Source organism: Schistocerca serialis, chromosome 10 (assembly GCF_023864345.2).
Source record: "Schistocerca serialis cubense isolate TAMUIC-IGC-003099 chromosome 10, iqSchSeri2.2, whole genome shotgun sequence".
NCBI lineage: Eukaryota > Metazoa > Arthropoda > Insecta > Orthoptera > Acrididae > Schistocerca > Schistocerca serialis.
Genome location: NC_064647.1, coordinates 37,652,030 through 37,672,665, shown reverse-complemented (window position 1 = coordinate 37,672,665; position 20,636 = coordinate 37,652,030). Strand labels below are relative to the sequence as shown.

Sequence of the window (20,636 nt, the reverse complement as noted above, 5' to 3'; positions counted from 1 at the left end):
GACAGCTCAGATCAGAATGCTAGTCTGTAAGTTTGCTACACAATAAAATAATTATTCTGGGCTACAAGAAAAATAAAGGATTCAAAGAACTAAACTGCTTGAAGAAAAAAAAGGGAAGCTCCCTGAAGCAATGTAGTTTCATGAGTGTGCATACCAGTGGTAAATTATGAGAGTTGCAACTCTCTGAAATGGAGCTATAAGAGATGTGAAGAGTGTAAGATGTTGAGTGATCCCTGTGAAGGACACAGATGCCCTGTACTTCTGTGAGTCAGCATTATCAGCACCTAACAAAATTTGAAGGGGCCTAATTGTGTGTCTCCATTTGCCAGGCTGATTGAATTATGCAATATGCAGGTTTGTGAGACATTCAGATGTGGTAGTGGCCCCATGTTGGACTGCTTGGGAACGTAAGGGCGGCGTGTCAGCAAGCTTCTGGTTGACCGTGTCTGACTAGCCCATGGGAGAATTGCTATAATGTACGCCGAGCACATTGTAACCCTTTCACACCTGCACCTGTCGTGTGATCAGCAATGAGTCACATTCTGCAAGACCCGGGATGACAGTTGTCAGTGAGTATGATAACGACATAGGGAGAGGGCGTGTGGGGCAGCATCGGATATGACTTCAGGTCACTCTGACAGCACAGCAGTATGTCATGGACATCCTACATCCTCATTTGCTACCTCCATGTCCAACGGAGTTACAAGAGACAGAGCAGTGAAAACATATCCAGTTGTTGACTCACAAAACGGTTTTGAGCTGTGACGCATGTAGTCTTAAGTGAATCATTCACACAAAAAGAAAAGAAGAAGCAGCTAAAGTCAGAATGTGAAAAAATTGGAGAATGGAATAGATATTTGAAGACTTCACACTTGAAACTCCCAGTTTTCCTATTGTGAAAGTGCCTTTGTGACCATATGCATTTCACTGACGATAAACTTTTTTTTCCCCCCTGGGTCTTGGCTCCATGTTTTTTCATCCAGTTGAGTCAGAATACTTGCTTAGTATTTGTGAGGTATTGTTTCAGTCTTGCAAGCTAATCTAAAATACAAATCCCTTTTGCATCCTAGAAAACAATGACCACTTTTTCTCTCCGATGAAGTCACCTTGGCTATTTTTGTGCAACTGCTGTTTCATTTCGGTCATCTCTCATCCACGGGAACAGATTGGTGCATAGAATCAGTTGTGTGTCAGATTGTCCCAAATTGTTTTTCACATTAGGTTGTAGTCAGGCTTCAACAGACATGCCACTCACTTTCTGGTATGGCCATGGCATCAACTGTTTTGCACATCTTTTTAATTACTGATCTTGCAATATCACACTGTGTTCTTTCTCAGCATTTTCATATTTGATTGTAATTCTAGGAAGTTGTTCATGAGTCATCTTACAGAGACATATGCCACATATGTATTCAGCCACCCATTCCTTAACTGTTGACTATGAAGGAACTGACTCCTAATAAGTAAGATGATGCCTGTAGAAAAGTACAACAAAACAGTAATCTCAAAAAAGGACAGGATAGACAGTACATTCTGTAGGACATATTAAAAATGATTGGTAAAAGAGACTTGGTGTGTTAAATGCAGCTTTTGATTACATGATAATTGAATTGGATAGATAAACAATCTACTCGCTAAGTGGCGGCAGAACACACACATAAAAGAAGATTATAATTAGGCAAGCTTTCAGAGCCAGTAGCTCATTCTTCAGGCAGAAGGGTTGAAGTGGAAGGAAGAGGGGTGAAGGATAGGTCTAGGAAAAAGGGTAGATTTTGAGAAAGTTACCCAGAACTGCAGATCAGGGGAGACTTTCCAGATAGGATGAGAAGGAAAGACTGATTCCACATCTACATACATACTCCACTAGCCACCATATGGTGCATGGCAGAAGGTACCCTGTCTCACTACAATAGTCTGAATAAAATTACTTGATAGTTGACATCAATCACTTGCTGCAACAATGTTGCCACATTGGCTACCAGCTACCGTTTGGTTACAGGTGACAACAAACAAGCGGTTCACTTCACAAATTATGTTAAATGTTTAACACAGAGCAATTTTTCTAGTGGCTGGTGCAAGGTATGTCAGAAATGTTGGATACTCTGTCAACTATTGATTAAAAGTGACCAGTGACTGAACTGGGGCAGACGACTCGTTTTGTATCCCTGACTGTAAACTTGTCCCCTAACCCAGCCGAGAAAATTGTGGTCAGCAGTCTGCAGCAGTACTAATATCATGATCACTTTGTTCATGGTGATTAAAGCTAACCCTTAAGGGTAAACTCGAGACAACAAAAACTCAGTTTCAGGGCTGAAAGCAAATTGAAATTTCTCCCTGTCATTTGTTACCTGTAACTATCCTTACACTAGCTGCACATGCTGCCATGTTAGAAACCAGTGAACAGTCCGTGTGGGCACTTGGTCTTGGATTATAGATGACTGAGGCAGATTCCAAATGAAGAAATAATGACAGGAAGAAAAATAAGACCAAATAGAACAGTCAAAACAATGATGAAAAATGATGCAGCAAAGTATTAAAAATAAAAAAATACGTTTAATCCAATTAATTGAATGAAAATAATAATCACACTCTTTTGGTTAGATTTAGAAATAAAAATTTTGCTACATTGATGAGATTCAAACCTACAACATGCTACACATTAGATTAATCTGCCAACCATTGTGCTATGCCACAGCACTGCATGAAGTATTTATATATGTGAATGTAGTGACCCAGTTGCAACTATGAATTGCAACCTTAAAAATTTCAGTTTCACGCAGTGTAGTGAAAAGCTTATCTAATGTAAGACGATCTCTGTGAATATGATAATTATATGTATGATACTGAATTACACCTTGTGCTGAGTTATTTGGTAGTGTTTGGTTAGTGCTATGAATGAAATGTGTGTCTTTCATTAGAATTGTTAATGTGTGTTGTTTTTGGTGTAGTTATCGCGTGTCATGAAATACATAATAAAAGTGTCGGGCTCGTAATTAGGGATACAAATACATCAAGAAAGAATGCTGAACCAGGAATTGGAAGTGACTGGCCAATTTTGGTGGAGTTTGGCAACAGCAGACAGTTCAAGTGTGACGCTGACTACTCTTATTGGCGTTTGAGGTGCCAACTATCAAGTAATTTTAATTCGAATGTAGTCAGTTCCTGTCCCGTTCCGTCCGCCAATCGAGTGAGGAAAAAGTGAATGTCTAAATGCCTCTGTATGAGTCCTAATTTCTCGTCTCTTATCTTCGTGGTCCTTATGCGTAATGTATGTTGGTGCAAGCAGAATTGTTCTGCAGTCAGCACAGTGTTCCTCAAAATCCATTCAGGGATTCCCATTTGAGTTCCAGAAGCATCTCCATAATACTTGTATGTTGTTGTTTCAACCTACTGGTAACATATCTACACTCCTGGAAATGGAAAAAAGAACACATTGACACCGGTGTGTCAGACCCACCATACTTGCTCCGGACACTGCGAGAGGGCTGTACAAGCAATGATCACACGCACGGCACAGCGGACACACCAGGAACCGTGGTGTTGGCCGTCGAATGGCGCTAGCTGCCCAGCATTTGTGCACCGCCGCCGTCAGTGTCAGCCAGTTTGCCGTGGCATACGGAGCTCCATCGCAGTCTTTAACACTGGTAGCATGCCGCGACAGCGTGGACGTGAACCGTATGTGCAGTTGACCGACTTTGAGCGAGGGCGTATAGTGGGCATGCGGGAGGCCGGGTGGATGTACCGCCGAATTGCTCAACACGTGGGGCGTGAGGTCTTCACAGTACATCGATGTTGTCGCCAGTGGTCGGCGGAAGGTGCACGTGCCCGTCGACCTGGGACCGGACCGCAGCGACGCACGGATGCACGCTAAGACCGTAGGATCCTACGCAGTGCCGTAGGGGACCGCACCGCCACTTCCCAGCAAATTAGGGACACTGTTGCTCCTGGGGTATTGGCGAGGACCATTCGCAACCGTCTCCATGAAGCTGGGCTATGGTCCCGCACACCGTTAGGCCGTCTTCCGCTCACGCCCCAACATCGTGCAGCCCGCCTCCAGTGGTGTCGCGACAGGCGTGAATGGAGGTACGAATGGAGACGTGTCGTCTTCAGCGATGAGAGTCGCTTCTGCCTTGGTGCCAATGATGGTCGTATGCGTGTTTGGCGCCGTGCAGGTGAGCGCCACAATCAGGACTGCATACGACCGAGGCACACAGGGCCAACACCCGGCATCATGGTGTGGGGAGCGATCTCCTACACTGGCCGTACACCACTGGTGATCGTCGAGGGGACACTGAATAGTGCACGGTACATCCAAACCATCATCGAACCCATCGTTCTACCATTCCTAGAACGGCAAGGGAACTTGCTGTTCCAACAGGACAATGCACGTCCGCATGTATCCCGTGCCACCCAACTTGCTCTAGAAGGTGTAAGTCAACTACCCTGGCCAGCAAGATCTCCGGATCTGTCCCCCATTGAGCATGTTTGGGACTGGATGAAGCGTCGTCTCACGCGGTCTGCACGTTCAGCACGAACGCTGGTCCAACTGAGGCGCCAGGTGGAAATGGCATGGCAAGCCGTTCCACAGGACTACATCCAGCATCTCTACGATCGTGTCCATGGGAGAATAGCAGTCTGCATTGCTGCGAAAGGTGGATATACACTGTACTAGTGCCGACATTGTGCATGCTCTGTTGCCTGTGTCTATGTGCCTGTGGTTCTGTCAGTGTGATCATGTGATGTATCTGACCCCAGGAATGTGTCAATAAAGTTTCCCCTTCCTGGGACAATGAATTCACGGTGTTCTTATTTCAATTTCCAGGAGTGTAGTATCCTGCCTCTGAATTACCTCAATGTCTGCTTTAATTCGACCCCTTGCGGATCCCAGACGCTTGAACTGTACCCAAGAAGAGATCACACTAGCATCCTATATGTGATGTCCATCACAGCTGAGCCACACCACAGTAAAATCCACCCAACAAACAAAAGATGATTATTCGCCTTCCCTACCATGACTCTCACAAGTTTGTTCCATTTCATATCACATTTCAGCGTTATGTCCAGATATTGAAACAATGTGACTTCTTCATGCATGACATTACTAATGGTGGATTCTGGCATTATGGATTTGTTTTTCCAACTCATCTGCGGTAACTTATATTTTTCTACATTTAGAGTTAGCTGTCATTTATCACACCAACTGGGAACTTTGTCCAAGCCATCTTGTATCCGCCTAAATCACACAACGATGACACCTTCCATACACCACAACATCATCGGCAAACAACCACAGATTACTGTCCACTCTGTCCATCAGATCAGTTATACACATAGAAAATATGAGTAATAGCGCTCCTATCACACTTCCCTGGAACGATCCTAATGATACCCTAGTCACTGATGTACACTCACCATCGGGGATAACGTAGTGGGTTCTATTAGTTGATGTCTTTGAGCCACTCGCATATCTGGCAACCTATTCCATGTGCTTGTACCTTTGTTAAAAGTCTGCAGTGAGGCACTGTGTCAAATGCTTCTTGGAAATCAAGAAATATGGAATCTGGGTTTGTGAATTTTGGGATGGCAAAGTTAGAGGAGCAATGCATCTGCATTAAATTTTGCGTGAAACTCAAGAAAATCTTTACAGAGACACACCAAATGATGCAGGGAGCCTATAGCGATGAGTGCTTAAGCCGTACTCGGTGTTACGTATTGTTCACACGTTTTAAAAATGGCTTTACAAAAGTCATATCTGACCCTCGTTCAGGACACTTTTAGTTGTCCCCTGATGACACTCGTGTCAGGAACGTCAACGAAATTGTGTGTGCCAGTCGAAGATTCACTGTCCGAGAGATTGTAGAAGAATGTAACATTTCAATTGGATCATTGTTATGAAATGACACAGCATCTTGGCATTGTGTTGCCGCCAAGTTCATTCCACGGCTCATGAGTCAAGACCAAAACAAGCTTTTGGATCTCTCAAATGAGAATGAGATGTTCCTTACGAGAATAGTATGGCCCCTGCAGACTTCTTTTTATTTCCAAAGTTGAAAAGGATGAAGGTCATTGGTAGATGAGATAAAAGAAAATTCACAGACGGCACTTTATGCGACCCAGCAAGAGGTGTGTCAAGACTGCTCCTGGAAGTGGAAATGATATTGGGAGCAGTGTATCAATTGTGGAGGAGAGTATTTCGAAGGAGACAATGCATAGCAACTAAAAGATAAAGCATAGACAATTTTGTGGACAAAGTTCTGGAATTTTTTTGAACAGACTTCGTATGAGAAAAGGGCATGCTGAGTTGCTCATGAGCGATGCTTTGTACTGATTTGTGGACATAAACTTATTGGTCTCTATGAAACTGATTAGATTCAAACTCAGAATATGTTCAAGAATTCTGCAGCAAACTGATGTTACAGGTATTGGTCTGTAATTTCGCGGCTCTGTTCTTTCGCCCTTCGTATATACAAGAGACGCCTGTGGTCTTTTTTTTTTCCAGTTGCTTAGGTCTTTCTGCTGGGTGAGAGATTCACAATAAATACAAGCTAAGTAAGGGTCCAATGCCATGTAGTACTCTTTGTAAAACCAAATTGAGATTCCATCTGCAACTGGCGACTTATTTGTTTTTAATTATTTCAGGTGTCAGGGATGCTTACGAGGGTGGTTTGAAAACTTCTCGAAACAGAATAGAAAAAAAGTACTTATATCACTGAAACTTTTTTAGTTTTTCAATGTACTCTGCTTGTAGATTAATTCACTTGGTCCAACAGTGTTCCAGTGCCATCTTGACAATGATTTTCCTCCAGGCCTACAAAATAGTTGTCGACTCTGGCTATCAATTCTTCAGTTTATGGAAGAGGCGGGTGTGGCAACAATTCATACCTTAGTTTGTGTAATTTTACCATGGCGATGGCACGTGTGTGCGGGCGTGCATTGGCTTGATGGTAGATGACTTTCTTCCTTGTTAAACCTGGCCTTTTTCGCATATCTTTTGTTGCAATTTGTCCAGAAGGTTAGCATAGTATTCTCCAGTAATTGTTTGCCCAGTGGGGAGATAATGTACAAACAGAATCCCCTTCTCATCCCAGAACACTGATGCCATGATCTTCCCTGCTGAAGGAATTTGGCGGCGCATCCCAGAATACTGATGCCACGATCTTCCCCGCTGAAGGAGTTTGGCGGCGGAGACTCAGCATATTTCCACTGCTTTGATTGTTGTTTTGTCTCTAGGGTATAGTAGTAAACCCAAGTTTCATCGTGGTCACAAACCAGCGCAAAAGATCTTGTTCGTTTCTCCTAAAACAGGCCAAACATTGTTGTGATATGTCCATTCTCGTGCGTTTTTGATCCAGCGTCAAGAGTCGCGGCACACATCTTGCGAATACCTTTCAAATGACATCTGGCAAGTGTGAGCAATTTCATGCACTCTAAATTGGTGATCCTCCTTGATCATTTTGTACACTTTTGCAATGATTTCTAGAGTAGTGACACATCTTGGCCGACCATTTCATGGATGATCATCATCTAAGCTCTCCCGACCAAATTTAAATTCATTTATCCACTTGGCAACAGTTGAAGACGAAGAAGCAGAGTACCCCGGTGTATTCTAGAAATTGGCATGAATGTCCTTCGCATTCATACCTTTCTTTACAAAGTACTTAATCACTGCTCGAATCTCGATCTTGGTGATAAAGAGCCAAAATAAATAAATTGATGATTTTATTTCATTTCATCTGATTGAATGAAACACACACACACAGCATAACTACTCAGAAAACAACTATAGTGCTGATTACATTTACTATCATACAGAATGTACACACATAACAAAAACAAAATTTCATTAATATTTATCATCATACATGTAGCACTCTGAGAACACTTCACCTTGTCATAGTAGTCCTGTGTTTTGGAACAAGGCAGCGCTGCATTTCACAAAGCGAAAGGAATGGCTTGTAAAAAAAAAAAAACTGATCACGACATGCAGCATCTTGTGTTAAATGTTGAAACTTGTCAGGATAAAAAATATTTTAAATCTGAGTACAGGATGGTGATAAATAAACCAGAAATTGAGGAATTCAGGGAATTGCTCAAAAGCATGAACTGGATAGATGTTTACCTGACTCAAAAGGAAAATACAAAGCATTCATTAATAAAGTTACCTCCACATTTGAAAACTGTTTTCCCCTACAGGTAACTCAAATCACACAGAAGTCGAAAAATAAACCGTGGATTACACAAGGAATAAAGATATCATGTGGGGCAAAAAGGAGACTGTATCTACTATCTAGGAACAGCTCTGATATTAGCATTGTAATGCATTACAGAAAATATTGCAAAATATTGAATCAAGTAATCCAGAAATCGAAGCAGCTTTATTAAGAGAAAAAGATAATTGTATCGGGCAGCAAAATAAGAACTGTATGGGATATAGTGAAGACAGAGAGAGGTGGGGCCAAAAAGGAAGAGGAACAGATAGCTCCAAAAGTAAATGAGACTTTGCTAACAAGTGCATGTAGTGTTGTAAACCTCTTAAACAAGACTTCATTTTTGTTACTGACAACTTGGGGTTATCAGGATCGGTGAACGGTGCAATGGAGTATCTGGGACCAGTCTTTGAAGAACATCGTGTAGAACCTGTTCAAGGAACTTTGTATTCCAACCATTACTTCTCAGTATACTTACACCTTAATGAAATTTGTTGCAAGTTATATATCTTTATTTCCAACAAATAGCTCAATACATATTATCAATACTAGGAATAAGAACAATCTACATAAAGACCTAAAATCACTTATGTTGGTCCAAAAGGGGGGCCAATATTCAGGAACACACATTTTCAATAAATTACCAGCAACCATTAAAAACTTGGTTTCAGATAAAGCACAGTTTAAACAGAGTTTGAATGACTTTTTGATAGGCAACTCCTTCTACTCTATAGATGAATATCCTAACAGAGACTGTGAGGCCAGCTTAAGTAAAAAATGTGTTAGATTTCAGTTTTGACAGCACTTGGTTGCAACAGTCAAGATTAGGTATTTTGTGTATGATAAATTTATTAATAGTGCATAACAGTGTTTCATTCTGACAGCATATTAATTCTGTAAATATTAGCTTTTCCAGTTAACTGTATTGTATTCACCTATTTTGACAATCTTATGACAAATGATCAGGGTAGTATGTATTATATTAAAATGTTTTATGTTATACATTCTGACATGTTCCACACCCTCGAGAATCATCTCATTTTTTGGGTCTATGGAACGAAAACTGAATCTAATCAAATTCAATCACCATCTGTTGTCATGTAACAACTTCACTTCCTCTTCTTCCCTTGTTGTCTCCTGTTTTTCCAGTACTTGGCTATCTCCTCTCCATGTTTTGATTTTCCCCTTTATTCTATTCATTTTGTTCTCAATCCCCTATTTCTTCTGCATTGAAAGCCTTTTATTTTATTTTTATTATCGAGTTGAGTCTCTATGGACTGCATGGTAACAACCAACTTCACTCTAGTGTTCAGGTCTTGTTCTTGTTCCAGCTTTGACTTCCTTCCAGTATCTTCTGAGCCCACCAAGAAGTGCCTCTTTATGCTCTTCAGATAATGGTCCTGTCTGTCTTTTGGATGTTGATGTCATTTTAAAACCTTGGTAGTTGTTCACCAATCTTCTAAATTTGTTCCTTTTAGGAATTTCTCTCTCTGAGATACCAATCTGCGTAAGATCTTTTTCACACTCTTTGAACCATCTTGGCCTTGTTTTCTTATGTCAGATGAAACTTCATATTCTTTTTGTTAGTCGATCACCGTCCATCTCCCTGAAATGACCATAAAATAACAATCGTTTCTTCGTAATGGATGCTGTGATAGGTTCTGTCTTGCTGTACAAGTCCTCATTTGCTCTCATTCACCATTGTCCATCAACCCATCTATTACCTTAGGATTTCCCTTAATATTGTACGCTCTCGCTTTTCCAGCTGCTCAGCTTGACCTTGTCTATTCGTGGCCAAAGTTTCGGACACTTATAAACCCTCAGGTTTTACAACTGTATTATAATGGCGGAACTTGGCCCCTATACTCATAGACTTCTTGTTATAAGTATTCTTTGTCAGTTGGTACGCTTGGTCTCACTTCCTCATCCTGACAATTGCTTCTTCTTTTAATCCATTCTTCTGGTGGATGACTTCACCGAGATTACTGAAATTCTTAACTTGTCCGATTTTTCCCAGATTGGTGATCATCTATTCAGGTCCATCACAGATGTTCATCATATATTTTGTCTTTTGAATAGCGAGCTGGAGTCCAACTTTTTCAACTATTTCTGACAGGCTATTGAACTTGTTGACTGCTGACTCTATGTTGTTAGCAAAAATCGCCAGGTCAGCTGCAAAAGCCAAGCAGTCAATGTACACCCCTTTGTTCTTAGGAACAAGTCTGAACTACTCTTCATTTGTTTCTTCTTGAGCTAATAACTTTCTCCACTCTCGAATGACCTTTTCCAAGACACAACTGAAAAGGAGTGGGGATAGTCCATCTCCTTGTCTTATACCCGTTCTGATTGTAAAGGGTTCAGATACCTCACCCAAAAATGTTATTTCTGACACTGTGTTAGTGAGAGTCTGTTTGATCAGCTTTCTTGATGTATTATCCACCCCAAACTTTTCCAAAATATTCATTAATGCCGTCAGTCGATGGAGTCATATGCCTTCTGAAAATCAACAAACACGACCATGTAGTTATTTCCTCCAGTTTTTTTTTTTATCTAATGATGTTCTTCGGATGTTCTGTGCAAGAACGGCCCTTTCGGAAATCAACTTGATATTCCCCAATCTGTTGGTTACAATGATCTTCTATTCTGTTCTGTATCGCTTTGGAGGGAATCTTATATGGAACAGATATTAATGAGGTACCCCTATAGTTACTGACTTCTTTTTATCACCTTTTTTGTGTAGACGATGGACTAAAGCTGACTGTCATTCAGTAGGTATCATCCCAGTTCTCCAGATCTCCTCAAAAAGTTGGACTAGTACATCTAAAGTTTCATTATTTGCCAGCTTCAGTAGTTCTGCCACTATTGAATCCTCTCCAGCTGCCTTATTATTCTTAAGGTTGTTGATGATCTCTTTGGTCTCCTCTTTATTAGGTGGAGATGAGTTGGGTAGTTTTTGGATTGGGGCACATCACAATTAAGTAGGTTTTCAAAATAATGAAACATGATCATGCAGTTTTCTTTGTTGGTCTGGCTGAGCTTTCCATTTTCATCTCTAAAACAAAAACTAGGGGCTTGGTATCCTTTCAAATTCGATTTGAACGTCTGATAGAAGTCTCTGGCATTGTTTATCTGGAAATACTGATCGATCTGTTCTAACTGCTGCTTCTCATACAATTGCTTAGCCCTTTGTAGAGTTCTGGCTGCGTATTTTCGAACTTCATGGAATACATCAAAATCTTCATGTCTCCTGGTCGAGTTCCACTTTTTCCATGCTCTTGATGTTTGGGCCACCACCTCATCACAAACCTCATTCCACCATCTATGCTTCCGATTTTAGCTGTCAGGATTGTAGTATTAGCTACTTGATGGATCTTGGAGGCGATGTCTGTCCATTTATGGGATCCAAATGTCAGTTACTGGTGGCATTGTTCCAATATGTTTTAATTGATTTTGAGCTTCACATCATCATATTTATGAATTTTATTTCCGGTTTCCACAGCCTTATTGAGAGGGATGAAATTCATTTTGATCTTGGAGAGCTAATGATCCTTTTAGATTTAGTATTTTATCTGTAAAAAGGTTTCTTTCTATTATTTCTGATTCTTTGATGTTGTTTCTTTCCAGTTTCTTCCTTATTTCTGTAATCCATGCTATCGCTGATTTCTTCTTCCAGAACTACTTCCAGAACTACTCATTCAGTAGAGGTCTCCAAAAAAGATTAATCTTCTTTTAGCCATTACTTCTGATATTTTCTCAAAATTTTTGTAGATGTCCTCATTACTTCTCATTTTCCAGCCATCTGTAGTTTCTATTACAACTATTATGCTCTAATAATGCTCCTTTCAAGAACCTCTGTTCTGTCCAGCTTACAATTCATCATTAGGCATCCACATCCATATTCTGGTCATACCACTGTGGGATAGTGTTTTAGTTTTGTTTCTTTTAGATGTGCATTTCTTGTTGTAAATATCCTTTGTCAAACCATTTGCTCTCTCCAGTTTGCTGACTCTTGCCTCTACTGTAAATTCTTCTAGTCCATTCTGTTGTATAGTTTCTCCAATATAATTAAATTTACTTACTCACTCTGTTTTACATATTTGTTTTTTTCTGTGAATTTTGATGCATTGTTTAAAATTGCCATAAATTTTGTTTTTTGAGCTGAAATTTTGGGACCAGCTCTATTTGCTATTTCTTCCAGAAGATTTCTTTCAATAACTATGTCTGTCAGATTTTCTGAAAGTATATCAGAATCATCTGCAGAAGCCAAGATGTTTACCTTAATTCTATTTGTTTTTCACCCTAGAATTATAGGTTCAGTTTTGTGATTTTTTATCTCCAAATTCCAGATATTCTCAATTTTTCCTTGTATGCAATGTAACAGTAAAGTTGATAAACTGTCCCCTTGTCTAATACCAGTTTTTATTTCCAATGGTTGAGATACTTCTCCCATAAATTTAACACAAAATTCTTGGATGATTTTATGTATCATTTCTCTGCCTACTGAATCAAATGTTTCCTTGAAACCAATGCATGATACTACTATAGGTTTGGTGATTAACATTCTGTGGAGAATTATTGATTTTAAATAAAAATCTGTTCTGTGCAGGGTCTTCTTCCCTTTCTAGAACACCTTGATATTCTCCCAGTTATTTGTCTAAAGTTTCTAAAACTCTGTCCAGGAGAATTTTTGATAATATTTTGTATACCACTGGCAGAAGTGAGACACCTCTGCAATTGTTGATATTTTGTTTGTCCCCCTTTTTCTGTAGCAGTGGATTAATGCCAATTTACCCACTCTTCCACAATCTCTTCAGCTTTCCAGATGTTCTCAAAAAGCAGCTGTAGATCATTTCTGTTATGACTATTATTGGTTGGTTGGTTGGTTTGGGGAAGGAGACCAGACAGCGTGGTCATTGGTCTCATCGGATTAGGGAAGGAGTGGGAAGGAAGTCGACCGTGCCCTTTCAGAGGAACTATCCCGGCATTTGCCGGGAGTGATTTAGGGAAATCACGGAAAACCTAAATCAGGATGGCCGGACGCGGGATTGAACCGTCGTCCTCCCGAATGAGAGTCCAGTGTCTAACCACTGCGCCACCCCGCTCAGTTATTATTATTATTATTGTTGTTGTTGTTGTTGTTTATATATGAAGTCTTCACGGGTTGTCAGCCGAGTAGCATCATTGTCTCGTAGCAACGTTTTGATGGAATGCATCTCCATCATCTTTAGACTTCGCGCGAAGTCTGAAGATGATGGAGATGCATTCCATCGAAACGTTGCTACGAGACAATGATGCTACTCGGCTGACAACCCGTGAAGACTTCATATATGAAATTTGCCGAGAAAGCCTGCACTCGCATGTTGTTGTTGTTGTTGTTTGGTTGCTTGTTCTTCACCACTTTCTTTCTGTTCCCTTTTTCTTTTTGCCACCTTTTTAGCCCATTTACCAGTATTTTCAGTTTTTTCTTCACTTGTGTGACCTTTTGGTGGCTCCTCTTGAAGAGATCTTATTTCTCAGCATTTAAAATCACATCATCTGCTGCTCTTTCACAACTGAATTTCATCATGTTCAGTCTAGTTTTTTCATTCATTTAACCATCCATCTGCCTTGACTGAAGATCCTGAAAATTTTCATGCTTAATTCTTGAACAGTCTCATTTTTCTCTCTACTTTTACCAGATGAAGAAATTTGTGGTTCTCAAAGCTAAGATTAGTATCAGTTTTTGATTTTGTTTCTGCCTATGGCTGCTATATGTCCTTAGTTAGAATATTTTCTCTGTCTGTATTTGATTATAGTCTAAGTATGAATATTTTTATAAGTAAATTTATTGCTTTAACAATTAGTAAAATAAATTTGTATTGCACTGCCTGTAGCATTTAGCACCATTTTGACTGTAAGTCCTCTTTCTGTACAAAAAGTAGCTTTGATGATTACTTAATGCTTGTATTTTGTGAGAGTTGTGGAATGGTTAGTATCTGTTTATATTCTTCTGATTAATTCAAGCTAGTCAGTGCACATCACGGGTTAAGGAAATATTTGCACTGAATTTACTATGTGTTAAATATAAGCAGTGGATCCATTGGGCTAGTCTTTTTGGTAGGAATATGTCAAGGTGAACAAAACAGGGTGTAGTGAAGGAAGAGAGGGAAAATATCAACATTTGCTTCAGATCAACAATATAACTGGGTTGCAAAGTTATCTGTGACAGACAGTTGTCAGAAATACATTTTTTGAAGAAACTTTATGTTTGTATAAGCATTTATTAAATTAAAAAAGTTGGATTTCATCTGTTAATGCAAAAGATAATGTTTTGCATTGCAGGCATGATGAACCTGTCAAAGATGAAGAATCGGCCAATGATTCTTATTGGAGGATAACAGTATGTATAACTTAAACTTGAGATTCTTGAAAATCAAGCAAGTCAGTATTTCTTAACAGTACTGCTTATAATACATCTAAAAGATCACTGTTACAAAAATGAAAGTTGACGAACAAAGTCTTGGTAGACACTTGTGTAAAACTGTCATAGGAATTATTTACAATAAGAGTAAATAGTTGCAATAGGAACGTGGTGAGACATTTAACAAATGTCATGGCCACTCATTAATAGGACCTTATAACCCTACTGTTACTATTGTAATTTAGTATGCTTTTACGTAAATATCAGAAACCCTGTCTCTATGTTGCCACGTATAACCCTCTTACTAAAATTTAATTTAGTTTCCAAATAAAATATACTATGGGAGGATAGTCTTGTTTATAGGAAAAGATAATCAATAGAGTTACCCTTTTTACAGAATTTACCATGTGTTGCGTCTAATGGATAAGTAAATTGGACTATTCACTTCTTTTCCTAAGATCTTATCCAGTGGTTAGATAGAAACACAGTATGAATAATATTATACTGAAGCTAGGTCAACTCAGTTCTAAGTTCATTTAGTGGTTTAAAACATATACTAATGGTCACCAGCCTATTCAGGCAATGAAACAGAAGTACTGGAAAAGCAGAAGTGTGAATTTTGCCTACTTTCTTGCTACTGTTTAATTTGGTTCTTCAAATAAATATTACTCCACTTAAACAATGTTGGACTACGCCCTCATACATTATGTGTTTAAAAGAGAAAAAGCCCAGTAGATAACTTCAAGGAAGCTAAAAAGAAATTTTCTGTGGGGGGACTTTAGAAGAGCACTTTCCTGGGGGACCTTTAGAAAAGCACTTTCCATAATCAAGAAACTTAAATACTTAGGCACTAAAGCAACAAACTTTTTATACTGAACATTCCATTTCAAGAAAACCTCTTTCTTACTTGAATTTACTTTCGAAAGCTATTATTCTTTGAACTAATTCTGTACAGCCATTTAACAGATTCTAGTAACTTGGCTTCACTCTGATTGAATTTTATGTAAGCAAACTTTTACTATAACACTTTGCAACAGTTCAGAAAACATTTTTATTATTTACACTAAAACAATTTAAATGGTGCCTATTTATATTAACTTGGCACTTCATAAGTCTGTAAAACAGGATACTCGGATTAATCAAACACCAGGAAGGAACCCTATACAGATGTATGATTAGGATGAAATAACAGGGTGAGCCAGTTTCCGTAAAGTTCAAGAACGATTATTAAAACACAGATTAAATTAATGGTTCATGCTGCACAAAAGTAAAAATACAAAAGAATCTTATCTGGTGGCTGTAGGTTTGGGTGTGGCGAACAGTTATGATGGCTACACTACCCACAGCATGACCTGCAAGTTTCTTGCTGTATGGGCTCAATTTCTCTTCTTGGCTTCATTCAATTTTACGTACAGTAGCTCAACAACTCGCAGCTATGCTGTAAGCTGCTTCCAGTCTTCAACCGAGGCATTTTTATGAAAATTTGCAGGCAAAGCTTATCCTGCTCCACAAAGGAGTTACCTCAATCACTGCTGCCTACAGAGTGTGTGACTTACTTCCTGCGCTTGCTCAAGGTAGCACGCCAATTCCCCCTTGCCATCTTTTCCACTCCCACAGCCATTTTCGTTTCAAACAAAAGCACACTGGCTTTTACATAACACCTATTTCTTACATTGTTACTAAGCATGACCATTTCTTAAATTGTCAAATTTACATCAACATGAACAATTTATACACACAAATATTTTTAAATACAAAAGTCATCAAAAAATTATTCAATCCCTTGGTATCCTTTGTAGAGGACTTGGGCAGGTTTGTCTCATCCTAGTACACATTATTTTGTTACTTCCTTTCAGATATTCCATTTAGCTACATCTACAATAATTCCCACAGATGTTGTGTAATTTTCTGCCTTTGGAGGTGTCCAGTGCAGGTTGCTCTCCGCTTCCTGGGTGTATTGTATCGAGTTAGCTTTTTTAAATTTCCGTGTGGGTTTATCAATGTATTTTGTAACTGATATTTCAGCACCAATGATGACTTTTGTGAGGCAATGTACACTCCTTGAAAAATATTTCAGTACTACTATTGAGTAATTCAGTGGTAATTTGTTTTCATCAGTGGAAAAGATGGATGGGTCAGGTTTTGTATCAGTTTCCATCTGCCTGCCCAAAATGTTTTAAATTCCTTGGCATCAAACTTAGATAATTTCATGTGTGTTGATCCATTCGAACAATGGTTCTCTATTTTTGTCTGTATTTATGTATCTCCGGGTTGTCTTGGAATTAAAATCTTAAACATATACGCGCTGTCTAGTTGCTGTGCATAAGACTGGTGTCAGACACTTTTCGTTAGGTGATTTGTGGACTGATGTAATAATCAGGCCTTTGAGTTTTATCCTAATTACTTCTACATCACTAATTTTCTGACAGCTTAAGCCAGCATAATCCAAGAGCCGTTTCTTTTTTCATTTATTGTGGATGCACATAATAATTGAGAGGAGTATTGATATTGCTTTAAGGAGTATTGATATTGCTTTATATTGCGTAATCTTGCATGTAGCCGCTGAATTATCACCAGAATGCATTTCCTATAGAGCTATAATACTGATGGCATGCTCATCATCTAATTTGCTTGGGTAACTGCATTTGTCACTTGTTAATCCTACATTAATTTGCATAATATGGATACCTTGCCTGATAATTTTTGACCGTAAGCTCTGAGAAGCGCTATTATCTATTCCTTTTTACTGTTGCTTTTATTACTCATGAGAGAGCTGATATCCAGTTCGGCCATCTTTTGTGTAGAGTTTTTGCTGTCTGCTCCTGCCCCCATCTCGGGGGTTTTCTACATGCCACACAACAGTCTTTTTGGTGTCCAGTGTGAATGATTCACTGGTAAATATCCCGTCCCATACACTTTTGTTTGTAGACAATACTTCTGTGTTAGCTGAAAATAGAAACCTTGGGCCAGTAAGCAGTAGTCTCAGTACCTCAGAGAATCAGTTTCAGGTAAATTATATGGATCTAACATATCTAAAATGCACATGGTTTAGTTTGGAAGCAATCAAAATGCAACCACACTTATATAACTCCCAACAACTAAAACCTAAAAGAAATTGACTTTCTCAAATTCTCAGAACTGAATTTAGATAGTAATTTGAACCCACACACTTAAATCATTCAACTCATACAAATACCTGGGTGTATCAAGTGTGAGGATATGAAATGGAACGATCACATAGGCACAAACAAATGTAAAGCAGGATACAGACTGCAGATCATTGGAAGTATACTGGAAAAATAGAGCCTACAAAGAACATTGCTTAGAAAACACTTGTGTGTAATGCTTTAGAAGTGTGTGGGACCGAGCCGGCCACACTGGCCGAGCGGTTTTAGGCACTTCAGTCCGGAACCACGCGGCTGCTACAGTCACAGGTTCAAATCCTGCCTCGGGCATGGATGTGTGTGATGTCCTTAGGTTTAAGTAGTTCTAAGTCTAGGGGACTGATGACCTCAGATGTTAAGTCCCATAGTGCTTAAAACCATTTGAACCATTTTGTGTGGGACCAGCACCATCTAGGGCTGAATGTATAAAAAGAAGAGCAGCACAAATGGTCACAGGATTGTTTGACTCGCATGAGAGCATTGTGGAAACTTTGAACAGACAGATGTTTGGAGACAGATCCCAACTGTTTTGTAAAACCCTAGCTACAAAGTTTCAGTTAGCAGTATTAAGTGAGAAATGTGTGCTTACCTCTTATATATTGCTACCACAGGGACTGTGAAGACAAAATTGGAGTAATGACATTCTGCATAGATGTGTTTATGCATTCTCTACTGCTACACTTGCAAACGGAAGAAGCAGAAACTCAAAAAGTGGAACAACTGGAAGTACTCACTGCTGTACACTTCACAATGGGCTGCTGAGAATGAGTGTAGATGCAGGTGGCGTACAAGACCCAGGCAATGTCCTCACATTGTGGCAAAGTGACTTGCTAACTTGGGGCATCACATTCATTCTTACTATATCTAACAGCCTTCGCAGAAAGAAGGAAATAGGACTTTATGCTATTGTTGTACAAATCACATTTTCAAAACTGTAACTGCACAACGAGGTTGTGTCAGGAGGCTCCGAGTGTTGCATTGTACATTTCTTTTTATTGGGGTTTCTGAATGGCCTACTTCTTTGTCGAAAGTTGTACCATTGTTATCCAACCTTTCCTCATAATGTTCTTTCTTTAACTTCAAATGGAAGCACAGAGTGAGGTGGTGCCATGCTTAATACATTGTAAATGTATTTAGGAGGACTATTGCTCAAATCCCTGTCTTGCCAACCTGATTTAAGTTGTCTGTAATTTCCTTACATTGCTTAAGGCGTGCAACTGAGGTCGATGTTGTGGTCTTCAGTCTGACAAGTGGTCTGATGTAGCTCTTCATGTTACTCTGTCATGTACAAGCCTCTTCACCTCCAAAAACTGCTGCATTGTAGGTCCATTTGAACACGACTACTGTGTATGTGCCGTAGCTTGCCTCTAGAATTTCCCAGCCCCCACCCCTGCACACTGTGCTTCCAACCATCCATTACCAATTGATGAACCCTTCATGCCTCAGAATGTGTCGTATCAGCCAGGCCCTTCTTTTCTTTTAGTCTATTTTTGCCATAAATTTTGTTTCTCCTAAATTCAATTCAGTACCTCCATATTAGTTATTCAGCCAACTATCTAATCCTCAGCCTTATTCTATAGCACCATATTTCAAAAGTTCTATCCTGTTTCCATCTTAACTGATTATCAGCCACAATTCATTTTCATACAACACTGCACTCTGTTATTAGATCAGTACTATTTATTTCTTGTTTTGATGAATGAGCCTGCATTCTTGAAACATAAAGGCTGTGTACTTCTGACATCTTGATTATTCATAGTAATTCACTGGCTGCAGGGATCTGGGTTTGAGTCCTGGTCTCGCACACAGTTTTAACTTGTCATAAATATTCATTGCAGCATGTAATTTGGGTTCTTATATTATTTTTTTGTTTAGCAAAATCAGAACATTTTCAAAACATCACACAAAAGAAACCTGAGCAAGTGATTAAAAATTTGTACATAATTAAAATTTTCAGTCATAAAAACACACTTAGGACAAAATAAAAGATTAACTTCATTATTACTTTTATCTGAAAAAAATAATAAACCATCTTAAAATCCTTATGGCTCTAGGAATTGCTAATTACTAAAATAAATTATGGTTATTTTGGGCCAACGATTAGTTATTCCACAGCAAATTTTGCAACTGCATCCATGATATATTTCATTTTAATTTGAAAATATGAAACTTTCTGGTTGAGTAGTCTTTTAATTGTCTGTGGTGCACTCCAACAACTTAAGACAATGGTTATGTAGCACAGTGTGATAAGTGAGTGCAAATGACTTGTTTTGCACATTGTTCCAATTCCTGTAACTGTTTTCACTTATGGGTACTTATCAATTTTAGGTCTTGATAATTTATTGTGACTTTGTTTGAGATCATGCGTGTTATATTCTCAGTTCATCTTCCACATCCTGTGTGACATTTTGCACTACAAACTACATTCCCACCCTGTCTTGAGTGGAAAGTCTCATCAATACATATTATTTACTTTCCTTTACTCATTCATTTCCCCATGACAAACATAGCACATATGACTATACCATTTACCAAAATCTTAGCTACAAGCACTGGAAGTAAGTATTTGTTATATTGTAACTTATTATATATTGCGCATGAACAACACTGCTGATACAGGAACTGCACACTGAAGTCTGAACACATCATATTGTTGATGGGACTGTGACACCTACGAGTTTCTGATTAAATTGATGTCGTGCTGGACACTGTGTAATTTTTGAGAGAAAAAAAAATGCAATGTCAACATTCATCAAATTCACAAAAAATTCAAATAATGCATTGGAAATTTTTGCAGTGTTCTGAAAGAAAGCACCATATTATGTCAGATGATTATTTTCAAAATAAGGTATGTAATGCTGTGCT

General features: G+C 39.0%; 1 protein-coding gene across 2 annotated transcripts in view; it reads left to right on the top strand.

Moving 5' to 3' along the window:
- Positions 1–20,636, top strand: part of LOC126424814 (molybdenum cofactor biosynthesis protein 1) — a 134,035-nt gene that overhangs the window by 73,818 nt on the left and 39,581 nt on the right. Inside the window, exon 8 of one of the 2 annotated variants that reach the window (XM_050087607.1) lies at positions 14,529–14,586. The exons of the other annotated variant lie outside the window; for it this stretch is intronic. Coding sequence (XP_049943564.1) covers positions 14,529–14,584 — 56 coding nt within the window. The 3' untranslated portion in view covers positions 14,585–14,586. The remainder of the gene's footprint in view (positions 1–14,528; positions 14,587–20,636) is intronic. 2 annotated transcript variants of the gene reach the window in all.